At 45.6% G+C, this 24,398-nt stretch overlaps 1 protein-coding gene across 2 annotated transcripts in view; it reads right to left on the bottom strand.

The window, feature by feature from the left end:
• Positions 1-403: 403 nt before the first annotated feature.
• Positions 404-24,398, bottom strand: part of LOC125952816 (uncharacterized protein DDB_G0283357) — a 51,476-nt gene continuing 27,481 nt past the window's right edge. For both annotated transcript variants that reach the window (XM_049682539.1, XM_049682540.1), the window contains exons 3-5: positions 13,009-13,146; positions 7,324-7,529; positions 404-5,512 (exon numbers count right to left, since the gene is read on the bottom strand). In XM_049682539.1, the coding sequence (XP_049538496.1) occupies positions 5,362-5,512; positions 7,324-7,529; positions 13,009-13,146 (495 nt within the window). In that variant the 3' untranslated portion in view covers positions 404-5,361. The remainder of the gene's footprint in view (positions 5,513-7,323; positions 7,530-13,008; positions 13,147-24,398) is intronic.

Here is a 24,398-nt window from a genome sequence, read left to right as displayed (position 1 = left end):
AGTTTTAACGAAATTGTAATTCATTTCAGGCAAAAGGTTTTTATAATGATGAACAGCGATGATATGAAAAAAACGAACAGCGGAGTGACTACTGCTAAAGATTTTAAACGCTTGCTGTACGATAAATTAAACGCTTTGCTCTACAGTTACATAAACCAAAATGTTTCAAGCGATCATAAAAGTATCGATCGTGCAAAGGATAGTGTACTAGAATATAAGTAAGAAAGGTATACACAACCAAAAACCTGAGCTTAAGCGGAAAATCAACGAAACAGTGGCAGAGCCTCTGCTCTGCCTATGGGCCTATTCACTTCAGGAATACTGTGAATACTCACGGTAGAGATGATGAAGAACGCTACACAATGGTTTTCCATTTTTATGAACTTTTTTCATTTGGTTTATTTTCTCTACTTAAAAAATTATAATTTGTCATAGTATTTGTTCAATTTGCACATTTCCTTGCACCTGGTGGAGCGGCCCCGCACTGTAGTGACCTCCACCGGCATGGTTTGCCTGCTGCTTGCTTGGGCATCGACTGCTTCTGCTGCTGTTGACCTGTGCTTTGGTTTATATTGAGTTTCTGTGTTTATTGTGTGACTTTTACATCGGTGTCGGTTCTTGCAATGAACGCGCAGTTACGTACCAAGTAGTTAGTTAAAGTTACGCTCTATCCTTACCCGGCGATTAGATCTCAACTTTGTAGTATCTCTTTGTCGGTTTATTCTATTCAGATTTCAGAATTTCTATCAACAAGCTAATGAACCATTAGTGTGTTGAAAAACATCTTACGCACCGTTTTCTTAGGTATTGATTCTAGCCCCAGCATCTAACACGGGAGTATACGGCCGTTCGCTCCTATACTGTCGATCTGTGACGACAACAGAGCTTCAGAGGCCATTTGGTATGGCAAACTAAATTTATCCGAATCCAATAGATGGGAGTGAACAATGAGAAGCAAGATCTCTCGCCGTTCGATCCTGTTTCTTCGGTTACGGCATTTGAATGAATTTTTTGGATCACAAAGTTGCTAAAACATTCGTTTTTTGGTTTTAAACGAGAGGTCGATTGAATGTTTGTCATATCGTTAGAACTAGAAGATGGTACCAAACAGTTGAAGAAAGAACCGAAGAATCCAATAAGATAAAACAGTGTACCGCTAAACCTTCAACCACCGCACAATAAAACTCTACTAATCTACATGAGCTAGCTCGATGGTCAGTGGAGAAACATCGAGCTAGGAAACCACCGCATTTCGCACTCTAGTTAGTTTGGTCTCTCATTCGCTTTCGCGAAAATGTATCGTCTTGTCCCCGTTTCCCGAGGTGGTGCAATTGATCCTTCCAAGCTGCTAACTGTAGGTGTGGCACCAACCAACCAACCAACCAACTAACGGACCCCGGTTGCGACGCTGAAGCACGACGCTTTAAAGGGTTTCCCTTTTCCGTTGGTCGTACGAAGGAGCACGTGTGGTATGAACGGTATGATCTACAGCTTAGTGTATCGCAATCTCGTGTTCCTCGAGGTCTGCTACTCTTCAACGATCGTTCGATCGTGCTTGCTGATCATAAGTGATGTTTTCACATCCGATTTCCACCAGTGCACGCATCTCTCTCGAGCTTGAACGTCTGAGTATCTGTTTTCGTATTTCGATTTCGCATCGCGTTTTGCACATTCTTGCACCTGCTTCGCTAAAGGGTTATCAAGTTTAATTCAACATTCAACATTATATCCATAATATCCAGTTTTCTAGATCATACTTCTGCATTACTTCGATTTAAGAGTTTGTGGTTTGAGTTGTTTTTTTTTTTTTAATTTTTTGGGTTGCTGCGATTAGTTCCTAGACTTCCACTCTAGCTTGTTTTGGAACAATTCGTCTAGAGAGTACTCGCCTAGCAACCTCCTGTCCTGTGTTACCTGCTACTCTTGAGTATTCGGGTTTCGCCGAGAAACACATGACCGAACATCCAGTTTCGAATTTGAGAGGAATTTGCTTCACTTCACGCAGATAAACTTTGGAAGAATACTAGTGGATTGGTTCCGAGTGGTTTCATAATGCACCATTTGTAGTGTGTTTTTGTTTTTTACTTTTGTATGAAACAACCTTATTCGCTCGCACGCCCCCACGCCCTGGTAGTCGCTCCCTAGTCCGGCTCGCTCCATCCATTTTATACTATTGCACACACACGCACACGCACACATACACACATGCACGCCTGGATTAGCCTGGTGCCACAATCCGCGGAAGGATCGTGCGCTTTCCAGGCATCGGGATGCTCGTCGGTTTTGAGCTAATTCTATCGGAACTCTAATTGCACATCATCCGGCCTTCCCACAGCTTCTCACAACAGTGTTTACACGGGGACAAGCTAGTAAACAACTCTAATACTATTATATCTGCTGGATGTCTCGTCATTCGTCTCTCTATTCCTTCCATCCTTGCTACCATCAATCAGGCGCTGAGTGGGGCTGTGATCACTGCTCCGTTTCGTCCCATTTTGGCCCTTATATTTCGAGTTATCAAAAATGAATGGTTCGAAAAGGATATGCATGAAGTAAGCGTGCGTTAGAGAAACTGAACGAACCAGAATGGACGACTGAGAAACAATGGACACCTACACACGTCCTACAAACACACACGCACACAAGGTGCGCTAGTGAGTAGCTGCAGCTTTACTACCAACCTAACCAATTACTTATCTAGTGCCGTTTGTCCACGATCATGGATGCCACCAACGGACTTTGACTCCATTATCTATTCAGACGGGTATAACAGTTATATGTTCCATCGCGCACGTACGTCACGTTGTCGCTCGTTGTCCTGTCCCGGTAAATAGAGCTGAAGATGATACGTACATGTTACACAGGTTCGTCAAATGAAAAAACCAAGAGAAACGAAAAATGAGTGTCGTATTAAAAGCAAACTGGATGGAATGTATGACTCCTGCTGACTTCTTACAGTTACTATATGCCTTATCCGTACGCACTATGCATCCCCACTTCACGCTAGTTGCATCTCTTTCGTACTACTATTTACAGCGTTTTCCCCCCGGTACTCCTGTGTTGGCCCACCTCACGAATTGCTTACGGGGTAGTGAAAGAAAGACTTACGAATCTATGTGCTCCCGGAGCCCGCGGTTTTGAGTTTTGGTTATTGACTTTTAGCGCTTGCACTCAGCGCGGAGCGCAACCGTTGTTGGATGGTGATCTCAAATGCGTTTTAAATAAATTAAGTTAAAAGGTAGTATCACTGCGATCACATTCCAGAGAGCTCGAATAGAGAGGCAAGATATGGCCCGATATGAATCACAAAAAAGGAATAAATACAATGGAACCAATTCAAATTCATTAGATGAAACTAGATTAATCCCATCTGATACTACAAGCGATATGTTAAATAAGGGCATATACAAAATGCGACTGTTCTGATCTGAACTACACAAGATAACGCTCTCCCTAATGACCTAGTGTACCCTTTGGTCAAATCGGAACAGTCCAAAACAAAGTCGATCAACGAAACGGTTTTCCGTAAACGATCAAATGAAGAAGTAGTGCCGTAGTGGATCTTCATCCAGAAAATGAAAACCATGTCTTGCTGCCTATCACACTAACTGCCTCTAGCCACCACCCCGCCTGAATACTTTCTTCCCCTTTCGTGGAATTGTTCTATATAGGTCACATTTGTAAAACATTAACATTCACTTACACACTATACAAAAGGGAGCGGGATGGAACGAAGAATGTTCGGTGTAGTTTAGGGAATGAAAAAAAGAGGCAGATTTTCTCGCATAAAATGTAATCGCATCTGCTTACGGAGCCGAGGGCCAGCTGCTTGGCCCATAAGAAATGAATGAGGAGTACCATTGGAAACATCATTCACTGCATGGGGGCTAATTCGTTAGTAAATTACGATGCAAATGGGCACCATTTTCGGGGCAACTAGCAACGCAAGGATCGCCAATCTAGTTGACCTTTGTTGCCCAGCGACAGATCCATTTGTTTGCCGCTGACCGACGTTGGTCTCTTTATCAAAATGATGTCCCCTTCTCTGCTCCAACCGCGTCACTTCGCCACAGTTCGTCCCAAAATCGTCGGGAGGCAGTGTGTGTGTAAGTGTGGGTGTGTATGGTTACCTTCCTTCCGGTTTTTTGTTGTTGTGGCTATTGTTGATGTGCCCATTATTTAACGTGTCTGTTCTTATGGTTCAGGGCAAAATGGATAGATTCCTCCTATCGTCCTAGCCTTCTTCGTCCATCATTCTGATGACCCGTAGTGGTGACATTTGTCAAGTGTAATAATGGAGGTCCGAGGTCGACAGGGTGCTAAAGAGGATCGCATTTGTTTTGCGCGGGGATGCAAAATGTTATCCTATCAGATCCCGTGCAGCACACACTTCCTCCTGAGTGTTGGAATAGTCTGAGTGGGCCACGAAGCTCACCGTAAAAGGATGTCGATGGTTTCGCCTACTAATCTACCTCTCTTTCTAGCTCTCTCTCTCTCTCTAGCGGTCTCTAGCGTCTCGGCGTCTTCGCCTACTAATGTATGGTTTCCGGTCGGGTGAAACGAAGAGCTTTTGGGAACCGTGGGTTGGGTTTGAGGGTCCGCACTTTCGTATTTTATGAACCGCAACATCCTCACGGTCATCGGTTGTTTTCGATGTTTTGCTTCGAGCACCCAGTCCCCGGTCTGGTGTGCTCCCTTAATACACTAAAAACGAGAAACATCCGCACATCTAGGGAACCGCTTTCTGGTTGGTTAATTTGCGGTTGTACATTGTGTCTTCTACAAAATGATTTGAGTTTGTCCATGGTACACGGGCAACCCTAGGACAATAGATCTTCCCCGTGAAGCACTACTGTTACGAATCCTGTGTCGACAGTTTTGGATGAGTCTATGCGATTGTGGTGATCACACTCACTGATCTTACATCAATTAATGTCTAATATTGATAATAAACAAAATCAACAAATTTTCGTACCGCGCACATACACACATGCCCACACACTACACTATCACACAGATCCCATTCGAGTGTGCGAAATGGAAGTTACTTTTCCCATTGTGTTTCGTTACTTTTCGTTCTGTTTCTGCTGCTGCTGCTGCTGCTTGCGGCTGGGGTGTGGCCTGCGGCGGAAGTGGTGCTGTGGTACTGCCACTGTTCGTTAGGATCGGAGACGAACCGAAGCCCACGGCGGGCGGACACTAGCTGGCACTGGTAACGGTGAGGGGTTCCCCGACCGGCCGACCGGCCGATCAGACAACACTCGTCAGCTCCTGGAGGGTGCTCGTCTGGTGCTGGTACTTTTGCTGCTGGCCGGCAATGGACAGCCGGACGACGACTTCGCGCGGATGGCGGGTGCTGCGTCAAGCCGCACCGCACGGCATATTACCACCGGAGCTCGGGTTCGTGTTCATACCGCAGGCCTTCAGCTCGGTAAAGATCTCGGTGAAGAAGCCCGGCTCGGCATTGATGCGCAGCATGTTCGAGGACAGCCGGTTAACGATCAGCAAACATCTGCCAGGACCAGCGAGAGCAAGCAGCCGTTGTTCCCGATGTGTGGAATCGCGCGCCGGATCCGGAAAGAGAGACATAAAAGAAGAGGACGTATGAGTAAAGCATTAGGATGAGGAAACTCCAAGGCGGTGGTCACATGGAAGGGAAAGAGGCTGATTTGATTAGGATGTTGATCTAAGTGGCCAAAGTGGTCCAAGTGGCTATGGTCTGCTGAAGCCGATGCTCTCTCTCTCTTTCTCTTTCTCGTTTGCTCTCTGCCAGGCCAATGCCCCATAGACGGAATAAATAATTTATTGATGTAATTCGATTGATTTCCCGTTTTCTACTTCCTTTCACGTTTCGCTTTCTCTCACACTGTGTTTGCTCAAAGCAGCATTTTCCGTTTGTTTGCCGTGTCTCTTTGTCTGGATGCTGTGCAGCATCGTTCCACATCAACCATTTATAAACATTTCGATGCTCTAGATAATTGGGCGCGAGTTTGTCCGGGGGGTTAGAGCGTCTCCAAGGCGCAACACATCAGAGGCTGGCATGGCGAATGTGCCCAAGCATACATTCGCTTCATTTCACTCACCGCAATGATAGACATGCTCTGTGACCGTAGCAGCACTGAGAGCAACTGAATCCCGGAGCCGCGAGCATAAATCAAGCCTTGGTCCAACCAAAGGCTTCTCATAGCTTGCGTTTTGCAACGTTGGACCAATAAATTCTACTGCTGTCGGAATAAATCCATCAGCGCTTCAGCCTCCGTGCTGCCACTTTCCGCCGTTCATCGCGGGAGTTATTAGAACACGCGCCGTTTCTCATTCCGAGCCGTTAAACAATGCTGTACGCGAACAGAATTATTTTGAGTTCAGCGGGATGCTGGAAGTTGGGGGTTTTGTTGTGACTGTTCCTAGCATTTTTCCGTCATCCCGGCAGCTCGCTAATGATGAAACAGTTCATCATGGTTGAAATCCAATCAACCAACTGTGCTACGATGACTCTGGCAAAGAATTATTCTCATGAGAAATATCCCTCTTGAAATATCCCTTAAATATTGATTACCATTTCGTTCGAGAATGATCTTCGTTTCGAACATTAACAGTCGGTAAAATTCAAGAGGAGCAAAGGAATAATCTACTACAAAATCAAATAACTAAGCGTTTGCGTGAAACAGTGCAAAATAAAACATACAACCGTTGGTAATGCTTGCTAGCTTTTTTCTAATTTCAATTTAATCTTGCGACTTGCAAAAGGTTTGTATAGTGTACGGTTTTCCAAGCGGCTGAACCTCTCAATTTTCTATCTATCTATTCAGAAATACAAAAAAAAATTAAAAATAATTATAAGTACACGTAGTTGTTTTTCTTTAAATGGCAAACACCATAACTATTCCTAGCAAGATGATATTTCATGTTCCACCAATGATTGTAAGAACACTCGGGAGTTACCGATTGCATAAAACGTGGACGGCGCAATCGCTCTTGATAGAAGCAGAACAAAATCTGTTCACAACGTTTGGCCTCCCATGATGGAAGCGACATGCAGAGCATGCAGCCAAATGCGAATGCGTCTAAGCATCGTAGACCAGACCCACATATTTCCCACTAACCGTTGCCATGAGACGGCATGAAAACCACCAAGTCCCATCGCATACTGATCCTTGACCACTCCTTCTGTAGCAGCATCAGGCAGGATCATAGTGCTTCTTGCTATGATTAATTGCCTAGCCTGTGATGCAATGGTGTTGGTCCACCACACGCACACGAGCCTTGGTTGGAGATTGGAGGGAAATAAAGGAAAGGGGAAAGCGGTGGGAGCCTTGCACTTACCTGTCCCAGAACTTATCCTTCGAGTCCTCCACTAGGAACGGTTTCAGTGGGTAGCTAATTTCATTTCCCATGTACGAGTAGGAAAGGTACAAGCAGGTAAGAACGGCGGCCTGCAGCTCTGCCTCCTTCGTCTCCTCGCCATCGACCAGCTCGCGCACGAGCATGTACACGAACACCACGTTGGCCGGGTTGATGAAGGCAACATCCTGTCGGAAAAGGTGCGAGAGAAGAAGAAATGTGCTGCATAAATTAATTGATTCCAAAATCTTGCTGGCGTTCGATGACCAGAACCGGCCATCGGGTCGGATGACCAATTTCCCGGATTGCCCCTGCTGACCAGTTGCGTTATGTAGAAATCAAACATTCGTTATAGTTCTCCATTTTTTGTGGTTTCGTGGATCTACATCGATATTTTGCTATAAAGGCTTCATGATTGTGTTTGCTTTTCGTTTTTCAAAAAGGAATCAACATTGTGACATTGCATTTGAATTCCTTCGGTAACTGAATAGGTTTCAGATCTGAGCATTACGTTAAGTTGAGTAAAGTAAATATTTCTTCTAAGGCTTTTTATTTGATTGCAATAGACTTACTATCTTACTCAAGTCCGTGATTTATGTAGCGCATAATATAAATAAAACCCGTTACCAGACAACGAGTAGCATACGTTGCTCACTCTTGTTAGTTTATTTGCCTTTGTACATCACCGTTGAATGCATCTTTACCATTGAACATGAATAGAAGCGATAGCACGAACGATAGGTAACATGGTTTTCGCATTGAATTCAACATTCAATTTTATCCGCAACAACCGGTAAGCCCGCTACCACACGTCATCTGCACACAACGGTTACCGATTGGACGATGTTACCGGAAGCAGACATTTAGATCATGATCGGGGTAAAAAAAAACGAAGAAAAAAAGGAAAAATCCGAATGTTAGTTTCCCTTTCGTCGTGCTAGTGCCAACTGCCAGCGATAGTATAATTTATTCATGCACAAAACCACAGATTTAGGTCGTGGTTGTCACTGGTGCCGTGGCTGTGGCAGTGACTGGAATTGAAAATTCACCGAATCGCCAACTGGCGCTGGGATGATTTTTCACACCCAACAGACACACACACACATACACCGGATTCCGTTTCTCCCGCATCAGACAGGCTGTCCAAATGGTTATCATATAGACCCCAGTCCAAGCACTGAATGATGGTGGTCTGAGGAAGATAAGGAATACAGGACTTGGAACTTGGACGTACATCCATTGCACTTGATATGTAGATTGTGCGAGAGTGTATATGTCAGTGTGTGTGGCTTGGATTACCCACATTAGACATGCACAACGTTCGGTCAACAGTCTTGTGCTTCATTTTCCTCGTCTATAGAGACGCCGAGAAGATAGGTGAACCTCACAATGTGAATACATTTATCTAACAGGTCAGCCAGGTATGGTTGATGGTCTGCCTGGTATGGTCTTGCGGTTTTACTGTGACGCCGTATACAGACATTACACAAGTTGACAGACGACGGAGTACGCTTTGAAATCGTAATTGAGTTGAATCCAACTAAGTAAAAGAAACGTCCAAAAACTAACTACATCAACGAACTGTAGTCAAAATATTGGTTCCAACAGAAAAATAAAAGGACACCAAAGTTTATCTGACACAAGATTATAGAATGAGGACATTGGCAGGACAAAATTCGCGAAAAAGCCAGAGATTGTTACAATAAAATCTACTATGATTCTTCCCGTGTGTTTAAACTTTTTAAAGATAATTATTGAAGGCACATAAAATGTTGTGTCATCGAACACGTAAAGTGTTTTTAACAATAATAAATCCATTCCTTTATCGCAGCTCTTCAAGGAATAACTCTTCGACAACGCCGAGGTTAGTTTCTTGTATTTTCAATAGCATTCTTATTTCTTTTCTATTAAGAGTTTCAGGAAGCATTTGGATAGAAAATATCGAGAAATTGCAAAGGAACAATGGAAGAAACAAAATATATCCGAAAATAAAAATTTGTATTGTATTATTGTGATTGGGTATTTGGGATTAACTACGCATGCTTACTAGTTGCCGTACAACGTTTTTTTTTATTGATATTGAGTGTTTTCGCTTATTTAATATACTGACAACAGGTCTAGGGAAATCATATCAGAAACATAGCGTTTAATAATGTAGAATCATTTCTATCTAGATGAATAGAGAGAATTTTTATAGATAGATTGAATAACTCGTTGCATTTTAGTTAGATGAAAGATATATTAGATAAAATGTTTCATGTATAGTGTGCAATGCTCAGTTTTAATCCAATTGATCTTTGTATCGGCAAATTTATCTTTATAGCTTCAATGTCCTTGTAGGATTAAAAACTGCTGCAGATTGTTTTATTGCATCACGGTAAGGGGCTTCTCCGTCAGTCAGTCACTCGTAATCGGTTTAGAAGCTCGATATTGTTGTTTGAGAAGAGTTCGCCTTAAAAGCCGTCGAATCCATTTCTTAGTAGGAATCGGCTTAAAAGAACCATTACCTTGATTCAGCTAAGCATCAAGCTAATGGTTCTTTCTTAAGCAGCTACCAAGCATTGTGGATTCGAGATTCAACCGAATAGCCGAGCTTTGTTGCATAATCCTTCACCACCAACAGCCGTTCGCCACAATTGACATCGCTTTCCAGCGATTGGCAATGATCGAGCAGCAGCTGTTGGGGTGGGGATTCCGATTTATGCTAGAGAGTTATCGCTAGGGAGTTATCGCTATCGCGCCCAAGGTGTAGTCTCTAGTGCTTGTATCGGTCAGACTCAACGGGTTGGGCGATTGTTTGGCCAATGGCCAACGGAAAAGCATTAATCACTCCCGACTAATACTAGCATGAAGAGCTTTGGTCGGTTGGGCCTTTTCCATGTAAAGGCTGTGATTGAAAGGGTAAAACTTGGTGGGAAATTCTTTTTTCAACAGCTATCTACATACGTAATGTTGGCAGCATTTAATTTCGAGCAAAAAGCCGTTACATAACCTCGTTTGCCAACTCAAACGGAGAAGAGCGAGAGGTTACGAAAGGAAGAAAGAGAATCAAGGATTTGGTTGATAGATGTGATTAATGTGCATCCTATCAGCAGAGAGTCACAACATTATCTGGCATGCCCGGCAACATAATCCATTCCTTTTTTGTTTATTCCTGTTTGCAAAAGCTTTCCAGTCAAGTCCCGAACGGGATTATGTAGATCGCATTACTATCGCAACCCAGAGCGCAACCAGGCGCTGTGCTGTGCCCATAGCAAGCCAGTTTGGTAAAAATGGCAAATTGTTGATGAGATGGAACATTGAGCAAATGGTGTTTTACAAGGGTACAAGTTGGTTCCGAGTCCGCCAGTAACGATGGCTCTATCAAAAGAAAGTTTGTCGTAAAGGGCCGCTCCTCCCCCCCTCGGCCGACGGCCTTGACCGTGGTCAGATTCAAGAAGCACTTGGAATCACCTTTTAAATGCCCGTTAAGCCAAACGAAGCAAAAGTCACTGCCGAACAAAAGCTGTAGCCCCAAACAGGCGGCGTCCTCAACCTTTTTTGGCCACAAAAAAGCGGTACCGCTGCTCGAACCGAGGATCTCAAGAGGAGAGTTGGGGGGAGTGTTTGCTCACCACCACCACCAAAAGCTCATAAAATGTGCAGAAAGGGATCCATTTTTTCTCGCTTTTTTGGCCAAAAAAGAAGCCCTCAAGGCGGGCTGCAGCGCGTCGGAATATCTCGTAGCATGAAATCACGGGAGCAACCATTAAATTAACCATCTAGCGGGAGCGAGCGCTGCTTTAGGGGCAGGTCGTCTTTGTTTCGTCCGGCTCATCTCGGGCTTCCCCGTTCGTTCCAAAAAACCTCCTCCCTTTTGTTTTGAAGCCATTGAAATGTGGTGCCTTGGTAAAAAAAGCTGGTTTTTGGCAGGTGTTTGACTGACTCCTGGCCATTCCAACAGCAAAAGCGAAAAGCAGGGGTCCCCGAAAGGGACCCCTTGCAAAAGGTCCTCACGATCATCCTGTGATGATGGTCATTGTCGGTACCCGATCTCCTCCACCGTGCCAAGGAGCACAGGGACGCGATTTTATGGCGCGCTTCATTTTTAGTGCTTTAGGCCCTAGAACCATGCCCGCGTGTCTGACCGCGTTTCGGTCCAACGTTCGAGTACGAGTGACACCTCTGTGACACCTTTTCCGGGGGTTAGCGGCAGGCAGGTCCCCAAAAAAGGGTGCTTCAAATGTGCTCAAATATTCAGAGCTCTCAGCAGCAGAGCGCAGCTGGTAGTCGGTTGCCTGGAGCCCGTCGTATGCGCCATCTAGCAGGCCAAATGTTTCGAAGGCGATGAGGTCAACCGAAAACATTTAATTGGACTCCACCGAGCGTAGTAGTCCACTCTGCATATACACAGCCATCTCCAGCTGCCCGTGTGCTTAACCTAGTTTCTATCGCGGCGCAATGGCCGCTACCAGGCGGACAGGGCAAAAGTGTTCTAATCACCGTTTGATGGAGTGTCCTATCTGAAGTGTCTGAGAGGCTCGCTACGAAGGAGTGCTCAATTGAGTCTAACATCAATTTATCGCTTGAGCTTAAGGGAAATAATGTTTTAATACTCTGTACACAGACAGTTCAAGTAACTATTATAGCTCCGAGGTTGATCGGTGGTTATTACAGTTGAGATGAACTGCAATGGAGGCGCCTTGCAGCCCAGTACCTATTCGCAAAGTGTATATTACCAATGATAATGAGGGTCACGGGGGGCCCCCTAGAGCCCTGTGGTATTCGAAATCGAATAAGGCTCATCCATTTTCGTGATCCTAGGCTACCACCGGTTAGCAATTACCCGTTTTGCCCGCTTTACCAGCAACAATGCGCGTAATTAATTAGATCATTAGTGGATTTATGATTACGTCCTTTATGAAAACGCAAACTCCAGGCTACCAGGCTACTGTGATCCGTATCACGGCATTAGGCACCTGTTATCCTGCTTGTTTGCTTCAACCACCATACCTCTAGCCTTCCCTGCTCCTCAGCTCGACTTCAAACTTTTGCTCAAGTAATGGAAACTTCCCACCAATAGCCGTGACCACCCACCAGGATCGCTGGCTGGCCGCATTTACCGGACGGTGCGCGAGGTGGAAAATGTATAAAACTTTTCCTCAAAACCCAAAAACCTGTCAGACACGCGAGAGCGTCGTTCGTCGACACCTGGTCTGTAAAGGCGAGAGAGAGGAGTGATGAAAGCTCTCGAGCCGGTGCGAGTTACGCACCGCTAATCAAGCTGTCGTCTGCAGTTTACGGAACCTCTCGTGATAGACGAAACCACTGCTCGTCGTCGTCGTCGTCGAACGGATTAGCAGCTTCTGCTTGATGTTGAATTTTTTTTATGGATAGTAAAATATGGGGTCACCATCGTTAATACGAAGGTGATTGTGATGATGGCTGGCTGGCTGGCTGGCTGCGGCTGGTGTTGCTCTAGGAAGGATGTCCTACAAATTAAATCAAAGACCTGGTTTCCGTGGTCGTGTCGTATTTCAACGAGAAGAACCCGCGTCGATTCTAATCATTTTTGGAACCATCTATTTGGGTAATCTCAAGCAACGTTGCTCCCATTCCGACATCCGTTTTCGATCGTTTATCATGATCGATGGGCATTTGGTAACCCATTGGCGATTGTGTACGTACCTGCCAGCCTTGCAGCAGTAAACTTCTGTCGACGGCTCGCAGCCACATGACGGCGTCGCCGGCCTGGAAGTCGCGCAGCTTACGGCATCGATCGTGAAGGAACATTCCTAAGCACTTCAGCAGCTCGGAGGTGGAGGCCTGAAATGAAATACGGAAAAGCGCAAATGAGTTTATGGTTATAGTTTATGGAAAAGGAAAACCCCCCGTCCCGTCCCGCTTTCAATAGCGGGAGAAGCGCATAAATGGCTGATGCGACACCATAAAACAAGAAGCCCCCTTAATAGCCCGCTTCCTTCCAACAACAACAACAATCGAACTCAATCGGCTGCACCAGCGCCCGATGCGGAAGGGAATTCAATTAACGCTAGGACACAAAGTGTCGGATGCAGACAGTGATAGAGAAAAGGAGAGGGAGAGAGAGAGAGAGAAAGTGAGTCATCCGGCTGCAACGGGGTCCTTGTGTCAGCAACATCAGCAACCGCACCGCGAACCAATCGCCGGGATCGCCTTGCTCCGACAACGAGACACGGGGACCAAAGTTTTCCGTGGCAACAATCCACAATCCAATTCATTCGCTGTCACGACGCTGTCATATCTCACTCACGCCGGAATGAAGCAGCGAATGGCACCGTAGTTGGTGCATTTTGTGGATTGAGTGAGGTGCATGCCATGTTGTGATGCGCTCTCTCTATCAGCGATGTACAACGTGCACGCGAGTCGAGTGTGCGGACCACTAGTACAACTTTTGCGCCACTTTTTTTTTTCATCCATCCCAAGGGCCGCAGTGATGCTAGTAAAGAAGAAAACCTATATTTCCCTCGGGAGGAAGCGACTTCAAGAATGGGGCAGAAGTGAGTGAAAGATATCCTGTGCTGCATGAGATGAGCATGATCCTGTGCTGCATGAGATCTCTCTCTCTCTCTCTCTCTCTCTCTCTCTCTCTCTGCCTGTGCTCAGACAAATTGGAAACTGGAACATGGCGTATAAAACTTTTGCGAAGCATCCGGAAGGGCCCTCTAGTGAATGAGAGTCGAGAAGTCGCACTACAGTCGCGGTTAGTTCCATAGCTGGAGATGATATCTGGCAAAACTCCGGGTTGAAAAAGATTTAATCATCATATAAATAATTAATGTAAGTACCACTTTCATTCATATGCGCGCAACATGCAGATGAAGGTGGGGATGGTTCAGCGGAAAAGTTGTTGAAATATATGGGATGAAATAAAATTCAGCAAAAAAGGAATAGATTAGCAGCGGAGACAGTTGCTCTAATTTAAGGGCTTTTGAGTGATTTCGCTTGTTCTACTGTCAAGACTTCCCAGATTTGCATTCCGAATGTATTTGAAACTCAAACATGTTTTACGCAGATAGTTTCATGTAATGTCTCACGAAATGATTTGTACACTATTCGAAGTACAGTTGCACTAACTACATGGTCAAGTTTTACTGTCTGCTGTGCAATTTATGTTTTTTATTGGTAACTCTGTACTAGAACGAGATTTCTTGTGGAGTAATTTTCCAAATTTTGTAACTATCTATGTAAGGGATTCAAACTTGTCAACGCACTTATGGAGAGTAGTATTAAGATGAGAGAGCGGCGACAAGTGTACAAAGGTTTTTTGCATAATGAACATACATGATAAACGACAAGAATTCCCTATTCAACAGGAGACATTTAAGTTACTCACGGTCTGTCGACCTACTGCCTGTCAATTGGCCAACAAATGTATCTGACTGTCGAGTGAATGGCATTTTCGTCACATGGCATGTCTGTACCGTCACCAAGACCGATAAGACGGCCAGAACAATCCCCTAAGAGCATTCCTGGGCGAGCTGAGCACCAACGACACTTGTAGTAGAATGCCGTTGCGAACAACATGTGCTATGACGACATGTAGTACACATGCGTACAAGCAGTGTAGTCAAAAGGTCGTATGAAGCTGCTGCCGGAGCTGACTGACGATGCACCTTGCAAGCTCGCCTACGCCATCGGTCGGTCTACAAAGCTTCGTGCCACTCATCGATAATTCGACCTGGAGCTCTTACTCACAACACACGACATTCCCCGGGGAGTTGAGCCTTGACGAAGGTTAGTCTAGTTTTGGGATACTGGACACCGTTTGAGTCCATTTCCAGAATAAGACATTCGTGGGTTCGGTAACATCGATACGGCACCTAACTCTACATCACACAAGTTTATTACCTTCTCTTATTGCCTTTCTGGCTCTCGCTCTTGCTTTATCCTTTTGCTACATCCTACTCGATTTCAATATCTCCCCAAGGACAAGCTGATGATGACTGTGTTGCCAGCCCCACCCCACTGGTCGGGACCGCACTCGTCGGGATGCCGGAAGTCGATCAGTATTATTACAACTTTACTACCCAGAAAGCACCAGAGACCCACCAGCGAGTCTTGCTCTTCCATAACCAGGCTTTTCTCTCCTCTCGAGTCTCGAGGACTTTTAGCAGGCTGTAAGTGTGAAGCTTCCTTGGGAGGAACTAGGATTCCTTCTTCCTTCCCTATTGGATTTCGGGATGAAGTAATGTAATGGTCCTACTTCTCCTCGGACTGTTGCTTTCGTCGAGGGTTCCGGACTGTCGAGCTACCTAATGGGGTGCGTGTTGAAGTAGTTGCTGCTGCTACTTCTCCAAACCCCAGCCGCCGGCCCTTCGGACCCTGCCATCGCCTTCCACTTTTCCATTAGGCGGAATTGTGTGCGAAAGATTGTGTAATTTGGTTCCCCTGTTGGTTGGTTGGTTGGTTGGCTGGTTTCCGGTTGGTCCAACTCCCGCTATCCCACCCGTGCGTCGCGCAACGCCGCAGAAAGGACACTTTGTAATCTCATTTTAAATTGATGCCTTCGGGCGAGTCTGGAACTGGACCACTTTCCGAGCGCTGGAATCGACGGTGGTGGAGAGAAGGTGGAAAACATACTCCGAGCCGTGCCGAGAAGATTTCACGCGAACTTTCGGTCGGTCGTGCCCTCGGTACCGCCCTGCCCTGCGGGCGTTGTTTAATTCCATTTGTGGGGAGGTTACCAATGGGCCATTTGCAGGGGAAGAGAAAAAAGAAGAACCGAAAGTGAATCTTTGCGTTAGCCACTCGCGACTTCCTTCCGAATTACGGCGAAGGCCGCGAAAGCGTGTCTCGTCTCGTCTGAGCGGGACCGAAAACCGATCGGGAGTGGATTAGCTGGCAAAGTGCGGACAGTCCACCATGCTAATGATGTTGTAGAAAGTGTAGCCGCAGGCGAGGCTTTCTCAGATTTCCTTTTTTTTCCTTCGCAATCCTGCAATGCGCGAAACGTAGCCATCATTAGGAATTCCGAGGTTCGAGGTAATGAGCGGTGAAGCATGGATGGAACATCGTTGGCTAAATGTTGGTTCGAACTTTCGAAGAAATTCCGACAATTTTCCAATAATGCCGTAAAATGAACAGCCGCCAGTGCGCGTAACGTCCGCCTTCTTGCGGGATCATAATTAAGCCACTGCTGATGGGCGCCAAGATGCCAAGATGTCGCGCCGATACGTTAACCGGGGATAAGCAGAGAACCAGCGTCAGCAGAACGTGCAGCCAGTGGAAAAATCGAAGGTCAAAAGTGTTGTGAAAATAACAATCAGACGGTACCGGAGCGAAAAACAAATAACAGAACAGAAACATCCGAAACATTCCGCCAGCTTGCGCCAAGACCGCCTCGGTCTCGGTCTTGGATGCCGCAAACTGACGGTGAAAAAAAAACGCCACGGAAAAGGCAGCAACTCTGGACACGAGGGGCGTTGGGGGGTACCATTTTTCCGACTCATAAACTTGTTATCGATTATCGGTTGCGAGATCGACGTTGCGAAGATGCGGATCCGAACGAAATGCCGGGCAAGGGGGTTCTCGCGCTGAATTGCTTCTGTTTGCGTCAACCGTGAATCGATGAAAAATTTATCGAATCATACCCCGCCTTTCCTGGGCCAACTGTGGTATCACGAACTGATGTTTAGACTGGTTTTGGGGATTAAGTTGTGTGCGTGGGAAATTCGACGACGAGTGTGTACCCTCCGCCCAGCCCACTTACAAAAATATCCTCAAGCCTTGAATTTAATGAATTGGTTCAGCGTCGAACGAGTATCCTGACGTAACATCCATATTCGGAACACCCAGCGTTGCGTTGCGAGAGTATATAGTGAGAGGGTTTTGTGGCGCGAGTTATTTTGATGTCGATTTTGCGCTCGAAGGCACACGCGCCTGGTGCTGTACGGAATTGTTTTTATTTGATTCCTTTTTTCCGTTCCGGCAATGGCCGGTCTTGATACGGGCAATTGGTGATTGCGATTAGAGCATGGAATATTTTTCTACATTTCAGGTTCAATTGGGATAAGTTCTCGCGTGTGTCGGGTAACCTTTTATGGTATAATGTTTTGAAATCATAAAGCAGATTGTAAGCGTAATAACCGTTCATGACTTTTGAGGTATTCCAGGATCTCATCTTTGAATGATCTTCTTGAAAAATTCTTCACTAATTCCAGGTATTAAAAAAAAAAACAAATACATCAGTCCACGTCTGACTAGCAGAAGTGCCTATATTGTAAGTACTTTTCCAGGTAAATGGTGTTATTATAAGCACTGATCTGGAAGGATATTATGAGGAAATGGAATTGAATATATAATTGGATGATCTTCGGAATAATAATCCTGTGAATGTATTCTGTTGTTTCCAATCCAGCGATTTCGTGAAGATGTTGACGATTTAAACCCGTGAACAATTGAAAAAATAAAATGCGGAGCTTTTAACAACCTTTTCCTCCATTGAACCATTTGCACATGAGTTATGTGGAGTTAGGATTTAAAGCTAAATAAATTTCAATAAGAATTCCAACTTAGGATTTATGATTTTTACAAGCTCTACGATATAGGCTCTAAAAGATATAACCACGAGCATTATTAAAGGTACGTTACTACGCCATGAACACATCCAAATGCTAAACCAAGTATCTATAAAGAGTATTTTCCAAAACCGATAGCCCGCTCCCACTAGCGGTATCCAATTGGAAAACAAAATAGAGCCGATGAATAATTGTTACAAAATGAAGAAAAAGCTTAAATTATTTGTCGAAAACGATCGCCACCACCATGGAGACAGCAATAAATCAAAACAACACCCTAAACAGCAGCGAGTCCTTGCGCCGGGAAGACAGTTGCTTGCTTCCCGTTTCGTTTCCTTGTTTGCCTACCGAAAATACCTTCCCGTTATTTCGGAAGGCGCTCATTCGGTGTGGCGCCCCATATCGATACATCGCGGTACACGGTTCTTCGTTTCCTTTCGAGAAGGACACTACTCTGCCGATGAAGCTCCATCCCGGCGAAGGGGCGGACTCGGCGTGTGTACATCGTGGGTTTGAATTGAAACATTAAAATGATTTATACCCAAGGGTATGGCACCAAAAATCACGGGCCCCTACCGGTAGCAACCCTGTGGGCACGAACTTCCACATTCCAGGACGAAAACAGATCTGCCTCTTCAGCTCTTTGGCCGACGGATGCGGATTTTTATGCTGCGGAGACGTGATTTATCGCTTATTGATGTCGTGCTGGTAGGTGGTAGGTGGTAGGTGGTGGTGGTGGCGACGACCACTCGGTTGTTTGTTTCATCCAACCCAGCCGGTCCGTTGTTTGGTTTGTGTCCGAGGCGACGCGTGTTCCGATGGAAGGGATAGTGTTCTCGCACCTCCAGCATGAACCGATCGATCATAGGGAGCATAGTCGTCGTCGATGAGAATGAGCTTTGATGATGGCTAGGAATGGGGAAATATTTCATTCCCTTCGATACCGAGCTTCATCGATGGTCAAAAACCGGACCGCCCGAATACACTAACCACATCATCAAGTCACGCAGGCTCTGTGGACCACTGGAGTGTTTCAAAATGAATTTCAATTAAATGAGGAAATGAAAAAGGATGGACGCCCACGGGACAGCTGACACGTGGGATCATGCTGTTTGACAATTTGATGACACCAGCCAAAACGGTGTGCGGATAAACTGCAGTACATGGGACCGTGTGTTTGCCGATAGACATTGGAAGCACTTTGACGGGTGCGGTGTGTAGCTTATCCGTCGGATAAATATTGTGTTTTAACAACGGTACTCGCTTAAAATTAGTTTACAAAACTCACTAACCCAACAAGGATGATTTTGTTGAATTAATTTAGTTTAATTATTAGAGTTTCAGATTGAAGTCATTAAATGAATGATGTTTCTTGTCTGAAGTCGCTTTGAGATGGGTTGCTGAGGTTGAATCTACGATGGATTGACATTGTTACTCAAAGCTTATAAGAAATTCAATAGTCCATGCTGACCGCAATTCTGAGATAACAACATGCATGGTCAACGAAGGCATCCGCTTAACTAAGATCTTGAGCGCTGGACAGCAGGACGGTGCATAGCTATCTAACCTGGCCATGTCTATCTCAACAAATGCAAGGTTCCCAATGTTATCTATACAAACCACGAGATTCAAGGACCCGCATTGCGGGAGGATTTAAGCCTTTGTGGTAACCGAAACAATCGTTGTCATATGTCATATGTCGCGATAATCACCAGGGAAGCAATGGACAATGATTAGTAGAGGCTCATAGTTGTGCCAAGGTTGCACGAACCAAAGATGCCAAAATACTAAAATTGTTTTTCAAGTACTAAACACTTTAACATCAAGAAGCAACTTCAGTTTCAGAGTTTTAGCAAAAGAAAGTTTACTACTAGAAGCCTTAGCGGCCCGTCTGTTGCTCGGCAATTAAAATTCATAACTACTAGCCACCTTGCCTTCATCGAAACGGGCGCCCTGAGGTAATAACAACGGCATTTGGCCAGTACAATCGCTTCTGTCAGGTGACTTCAGGTTGGCTTTTAAAGCGTCAAACCGAAATCTCATTTAAGATAAGGCAACAACGACTGCGATTGTCAGCCCCAGCTAATGGCCCTTCAGCACGACACTCACATTCCGGGACGGTTCTTAACATGGCGTTCATATCGTGACATTATTCAGCGCAAAATGGCGCTTTTCGGCACGTTATGCGTTCCGCGTGCAGAATCGGGTGATAATTGACTTCGCGCAATGGCTCGAGGTCCAGAGTGTGGTCCAGTAATCGGTTGCTTGGAAAACAAATTTCCGCTCCGGCAGGGTTGATAGCCTGCGCTTTGAAGGTGATGTCCCAACATGAACGAAAACCGTCAATATGATTGCAGGTCGCTGAACTTCTGTCACTAAAACATTCTTCAAGAAACTTAGCTTAGGTGGTATGTCTTTTTGCGCTTTTCATAGCTTCTGTTCCTCTCTCTCTCTCTCTCTCTCTCCAACTCTCTTTTCATCATGGTGTATGATGATCTTTCGCATAATTTCGTGTCATAGCGCGATACTGTGAAGATGATGATGAGGACGTGGGGAGGGAATTTTTCCATCGGAAAACTTTGCGCAACTTTCGTGCACGCATATTTTCTCTATGATCGTGAGCACTAGCGCTTGCTAAACGCACCAAAACCCACGCCTCCGTTTCCATTTACCTCATTGGAAAAGTTTCGTCACATGGAATGAAAAATGTTTGATTTCTCGTGCTGCAGCAGCAGCAGCAGCCGCAACACCTACTTGATGCCCGATAAGACTGATGGTAGTGGTAGGAGAAAGAAAGAAGTTTTGCACGAGCAACCACCACGCACACACACACACATTGTTCATCCTGAGTCTGGGGTATGGTAAGTTTGTGCCCAGCTCAAAGCAAGATAAGAATGTACGTATGACAAGCGACCGTAAAGCATACCGCAGCTTCAACATACCTCCACAACATGCCTTATTTGTCGGTGCCAGACCCAGAACTTGCTCCACACGTCAGTGAAACGTTAGCAGAAAGCGAGAGCGAGAAAGATGGTGAAAGCAGCATCCACCAGGATTGTGTCTCGCGCGAATGAAGAATGAGAGTTACGCAGGTGTTCGCATCACTGCACGATTGCGAAACGGTTGCCTAGCAGCCCGGTGGCGGGGGGAGTAGTTTTCCGGACCATTTTCATTACATTAGGAAAAGCAGAAATGTTCCGCACTGGTACGAGTATTTCATTCTTATGGGAACCACAGTCCGTGCCCTGTGCCATGTGCTGCCATTACTCATTGTGTGCTTCCCCACGCGCCACGAAGCCTTATAATGTTCCGCACACCTCCGTGAGTCAAGCTTTTCACCGATTCGTTATAATGTTGCAAATTGCAAAGATTTTTCCATTCCCAGGAAAACTAGCCGCTGGGTGTGTGTGTGTTTCCGTGTGAAAAGGACTTCTGTTTGGACGTATAAATATAACCATTGCACCGGTCATCGGTTTGGTACATTGTATAATTGACGCTGGCACAATTGTTGCTGCTGAAGAAGGTAATAATTAATGGTGCCGAGATCTAAAGTTACGAGCTAGGTCGCTTTGGTTTGGCGATCTGCTTTGAGAGGTGAACGTTGCCCTGGCCAAAGTACCAGCAGGTGAGTGTCGCAGGTAAAATTTAATTAGTGAAAATGTAACACCTCAACCGCACCTCGGAGGAAGCATAGCACGGGTCACCGTTTGGCTAGCACCGATGGTTCGGTCAATTGGTAAGGGTGCATGCGAGCTTCGAGATTACACACTTCACGAGTGCGATGCGATGCGATGCTTCACGAGTGCGAAGCAATTTGCGATGCTCCGGACACGACTTGAAGGTTGTGAAAATTGGATTTTTTTCCCCTTTCAATCGTTGTTTTTCAAACGATCGAAACGAACGCTGTCGATGTCATTTATCTTGAGCGAAAAATCCCGGATTGGTCAGCGGTCTTACTCGGTCTCATGCTGTGCTCTTCTTCGACCTCCGGGGCTTCCAGGGACCGCCGAATTCAGACAGTGAAAAAAAAAACTGTTTAAATCTCTCTCTCTCTGTTTTTGCAGTTTCCTTCGGTAGATAATGATCACATTAATTATGCTCGGTGTGAGTAATGACGCAGGCCCGCTGGGGGCTATTTAATGAAGCTCCATTTATTACCATTTTGACTCGTGCGTACCGTCCTGCGATGTTGGCCGGAATTAACCGGACAATATTGAATACGCATAATTTTGAAATTTTATCATTTTAAAGCTCAACCAGCTTATGTGTACATTCGTTGGCTTTAATATCGGTGAGAGTTCCACGGTGCTCACACGCTACATAACAGACAACGGATTATCTTTATGGGGAGTAGCATTCAGCAGACAGTGCTGAATGCTTATCTCGAGAGCTCTGGTTGGTCGGGAAAGGGGGAAAACAAAAGAACGAACGAGAAGTTGTGTTCACCGCGCGCTGGTTCTATGCTAAACAGCTGCTTTCCAGCGGGCTTTACATATCCCGATGATTCCCAGGGCCTATCTATATGGTAATGTTTGCCATTGCCTGCCAGGCAGCCAGCGCAATTGGTTGGGCGAGCATAATTTACAGCACAAAAAAGGAGGACCGCTTTTGGTTTATGTTTTGGTGAAACTTATTTATCTTTTCTCGTCGCGAGTAAACATCAGCGATATGGGATGAGTGGATCAAGTGTCTCTCTTTCTCTCTCTCCTAGTATGTTTCAATTTGTTGCAAGCAGCATAGGTTCTGCGGTTGGTTTCCGGTGCGATTCAGGGACAAACTCTAGCGGAACATGCGCATGGCTGGCAGCGTTGTCCTTTATGAACCAGAGTATCCTCCAGTTCAGCTGCATTCTAGGAAAAGCGCAGCATTACAGGACACCAGGAGAACGAATTTTCTAACCATTGTAAGGATTCCTAGGATTGGTCTGGCCACGCGATGGTCTTGCGAATTGGAAACTATTCTGAAAACTGCAGCTTAACCACGTCGGAAAATGAGCGGAAGCCCCTCCAAGGAGTGCCAGAGAGCGAAAGATTATCGAGTTCGCGTAATCGAAGCACTGACCAAAGAAAATTAATTTGAAAACCCCAAGTTCCACGTCGAATCCACCGAAGCCAGCGGGCGGAATGGAAAACCACGATGAAGTACTGTGTCTTCCATCCCAGGAAAAGCTTTATACAATACAGGCGTAGTACGTGAGAGGATGGGAGCATCACTTTCCACTTGAGACGTTCGTAAAGGAGGCGATTATGTTGAGGATTATAAATGAACGACCAGCACACAGCGAACAACTCTCGGGAGTGGTTCTCGGTAAAACATCAGAAGCCTGTAGCCTCCTGTGTTGTAGCCATCATGGCACGCACAACATAATGCGAAGAGACGACAACGACGGTAAAGTAATAATTGGATACGCTGCTTAGCCGCCGGAGTGCCTTGGACTCGACTTGGAGAATATAAAAGTTTACAGCCGTGCCTAGTGGAAAGTCAGATTTCACGGTCCTTAATGAGAAGAAACGGTCGATGAGCTGGAGCGTGAATGATGGTTTAATTCGTTGAAATGGCGTCACCAATAAGCTTCAAGGGCGGCGTCGATCGCTTGAAAGCTTGTTTCGACGCTTTGAGGCTGTTGTTCAAAATCATTGTTTACGAACGAAACTCACAGGCCAACCAAAATCGTACCACTGTCTCTCATGCAAGCTAGAAGAATTTCGATCGAGCTCGGATTCCGTGGATTGATTGATTGTTATGATCAAAACGTGGATGCGCGCTTGAGGATAACTTTGTGAGCTGAGAAGCTGAGTTTTGTGACAAAATAACAGAAAGCGTAAGAGGACACAAATTGGTGGGAGAGACAGAGAGTCTCCTATCTCGAATGTGAATGGAAAACTCAACAGCTGTACTACTACGCTCGTTGCTGACTTAATAAAATGAAAGCTGGAACGAGCTTCAACGTTCGAAATCACTACAAAAATATGGTAAAAAAAGATCCTTTCTTCATCGGTATATTTTCATGCTGGTATGCGTCACCACTTCAGAACACTTTCGGGAAATTCGTTACCCCCGCCGTTATGTCCCATGCGAACATCTTCCCATGGACACGTTCCTCACATGACTACCCCGTTCAGCCGTTCATTGGCAAACAAATAAATCCACTTTATGCATTATCCCAGAGCGACTACAGACTACACCAAACCGTACCGTCTACCAAGGTTGCCAGTGCGCACTGGCAAAAGTGTAATCAGGCTCCATTGCAGTTTGGCAAACAGCACCGCATCCCATCGAGCGTGCGAGAACGGCGTGGAACGTCATGGAACGATTAGCATTTTCCGTCCGAGATCCGTCATTCGGTGGTTCGCTTTCGGTTGGCTCAGCAGCTCCTCCACGGCCCCTGGTTCGATGGAGATCTTTCATCGCGTTCAGCATCACATGAGTCGGAGCACTTAACGTTACAGCGAACGTCTATTTACACGTACTCCAGCCCGATCCAACCAGCCAATCGAGTTGGAAAATGTCGTTCGTCCA

The sequence above is a fragment of the Anopheles darlingi genome, chromosome 2 (genome assembly GCF_943734745.1).
Source record: "Anopheles darlingi chromosome 2, idAnoDarlMG_H_01, whole genome shotgun sequence".
Classification (NCBI taxonomy): Eukaryota; Metazoa; Arthropoda; class Insecta; order Diptera; family Culicidae; genus Anopheles; species Anopheles darlingi.
This window is presented reverse-complemented; position numbering and strand designations above follow the sequence as displayed.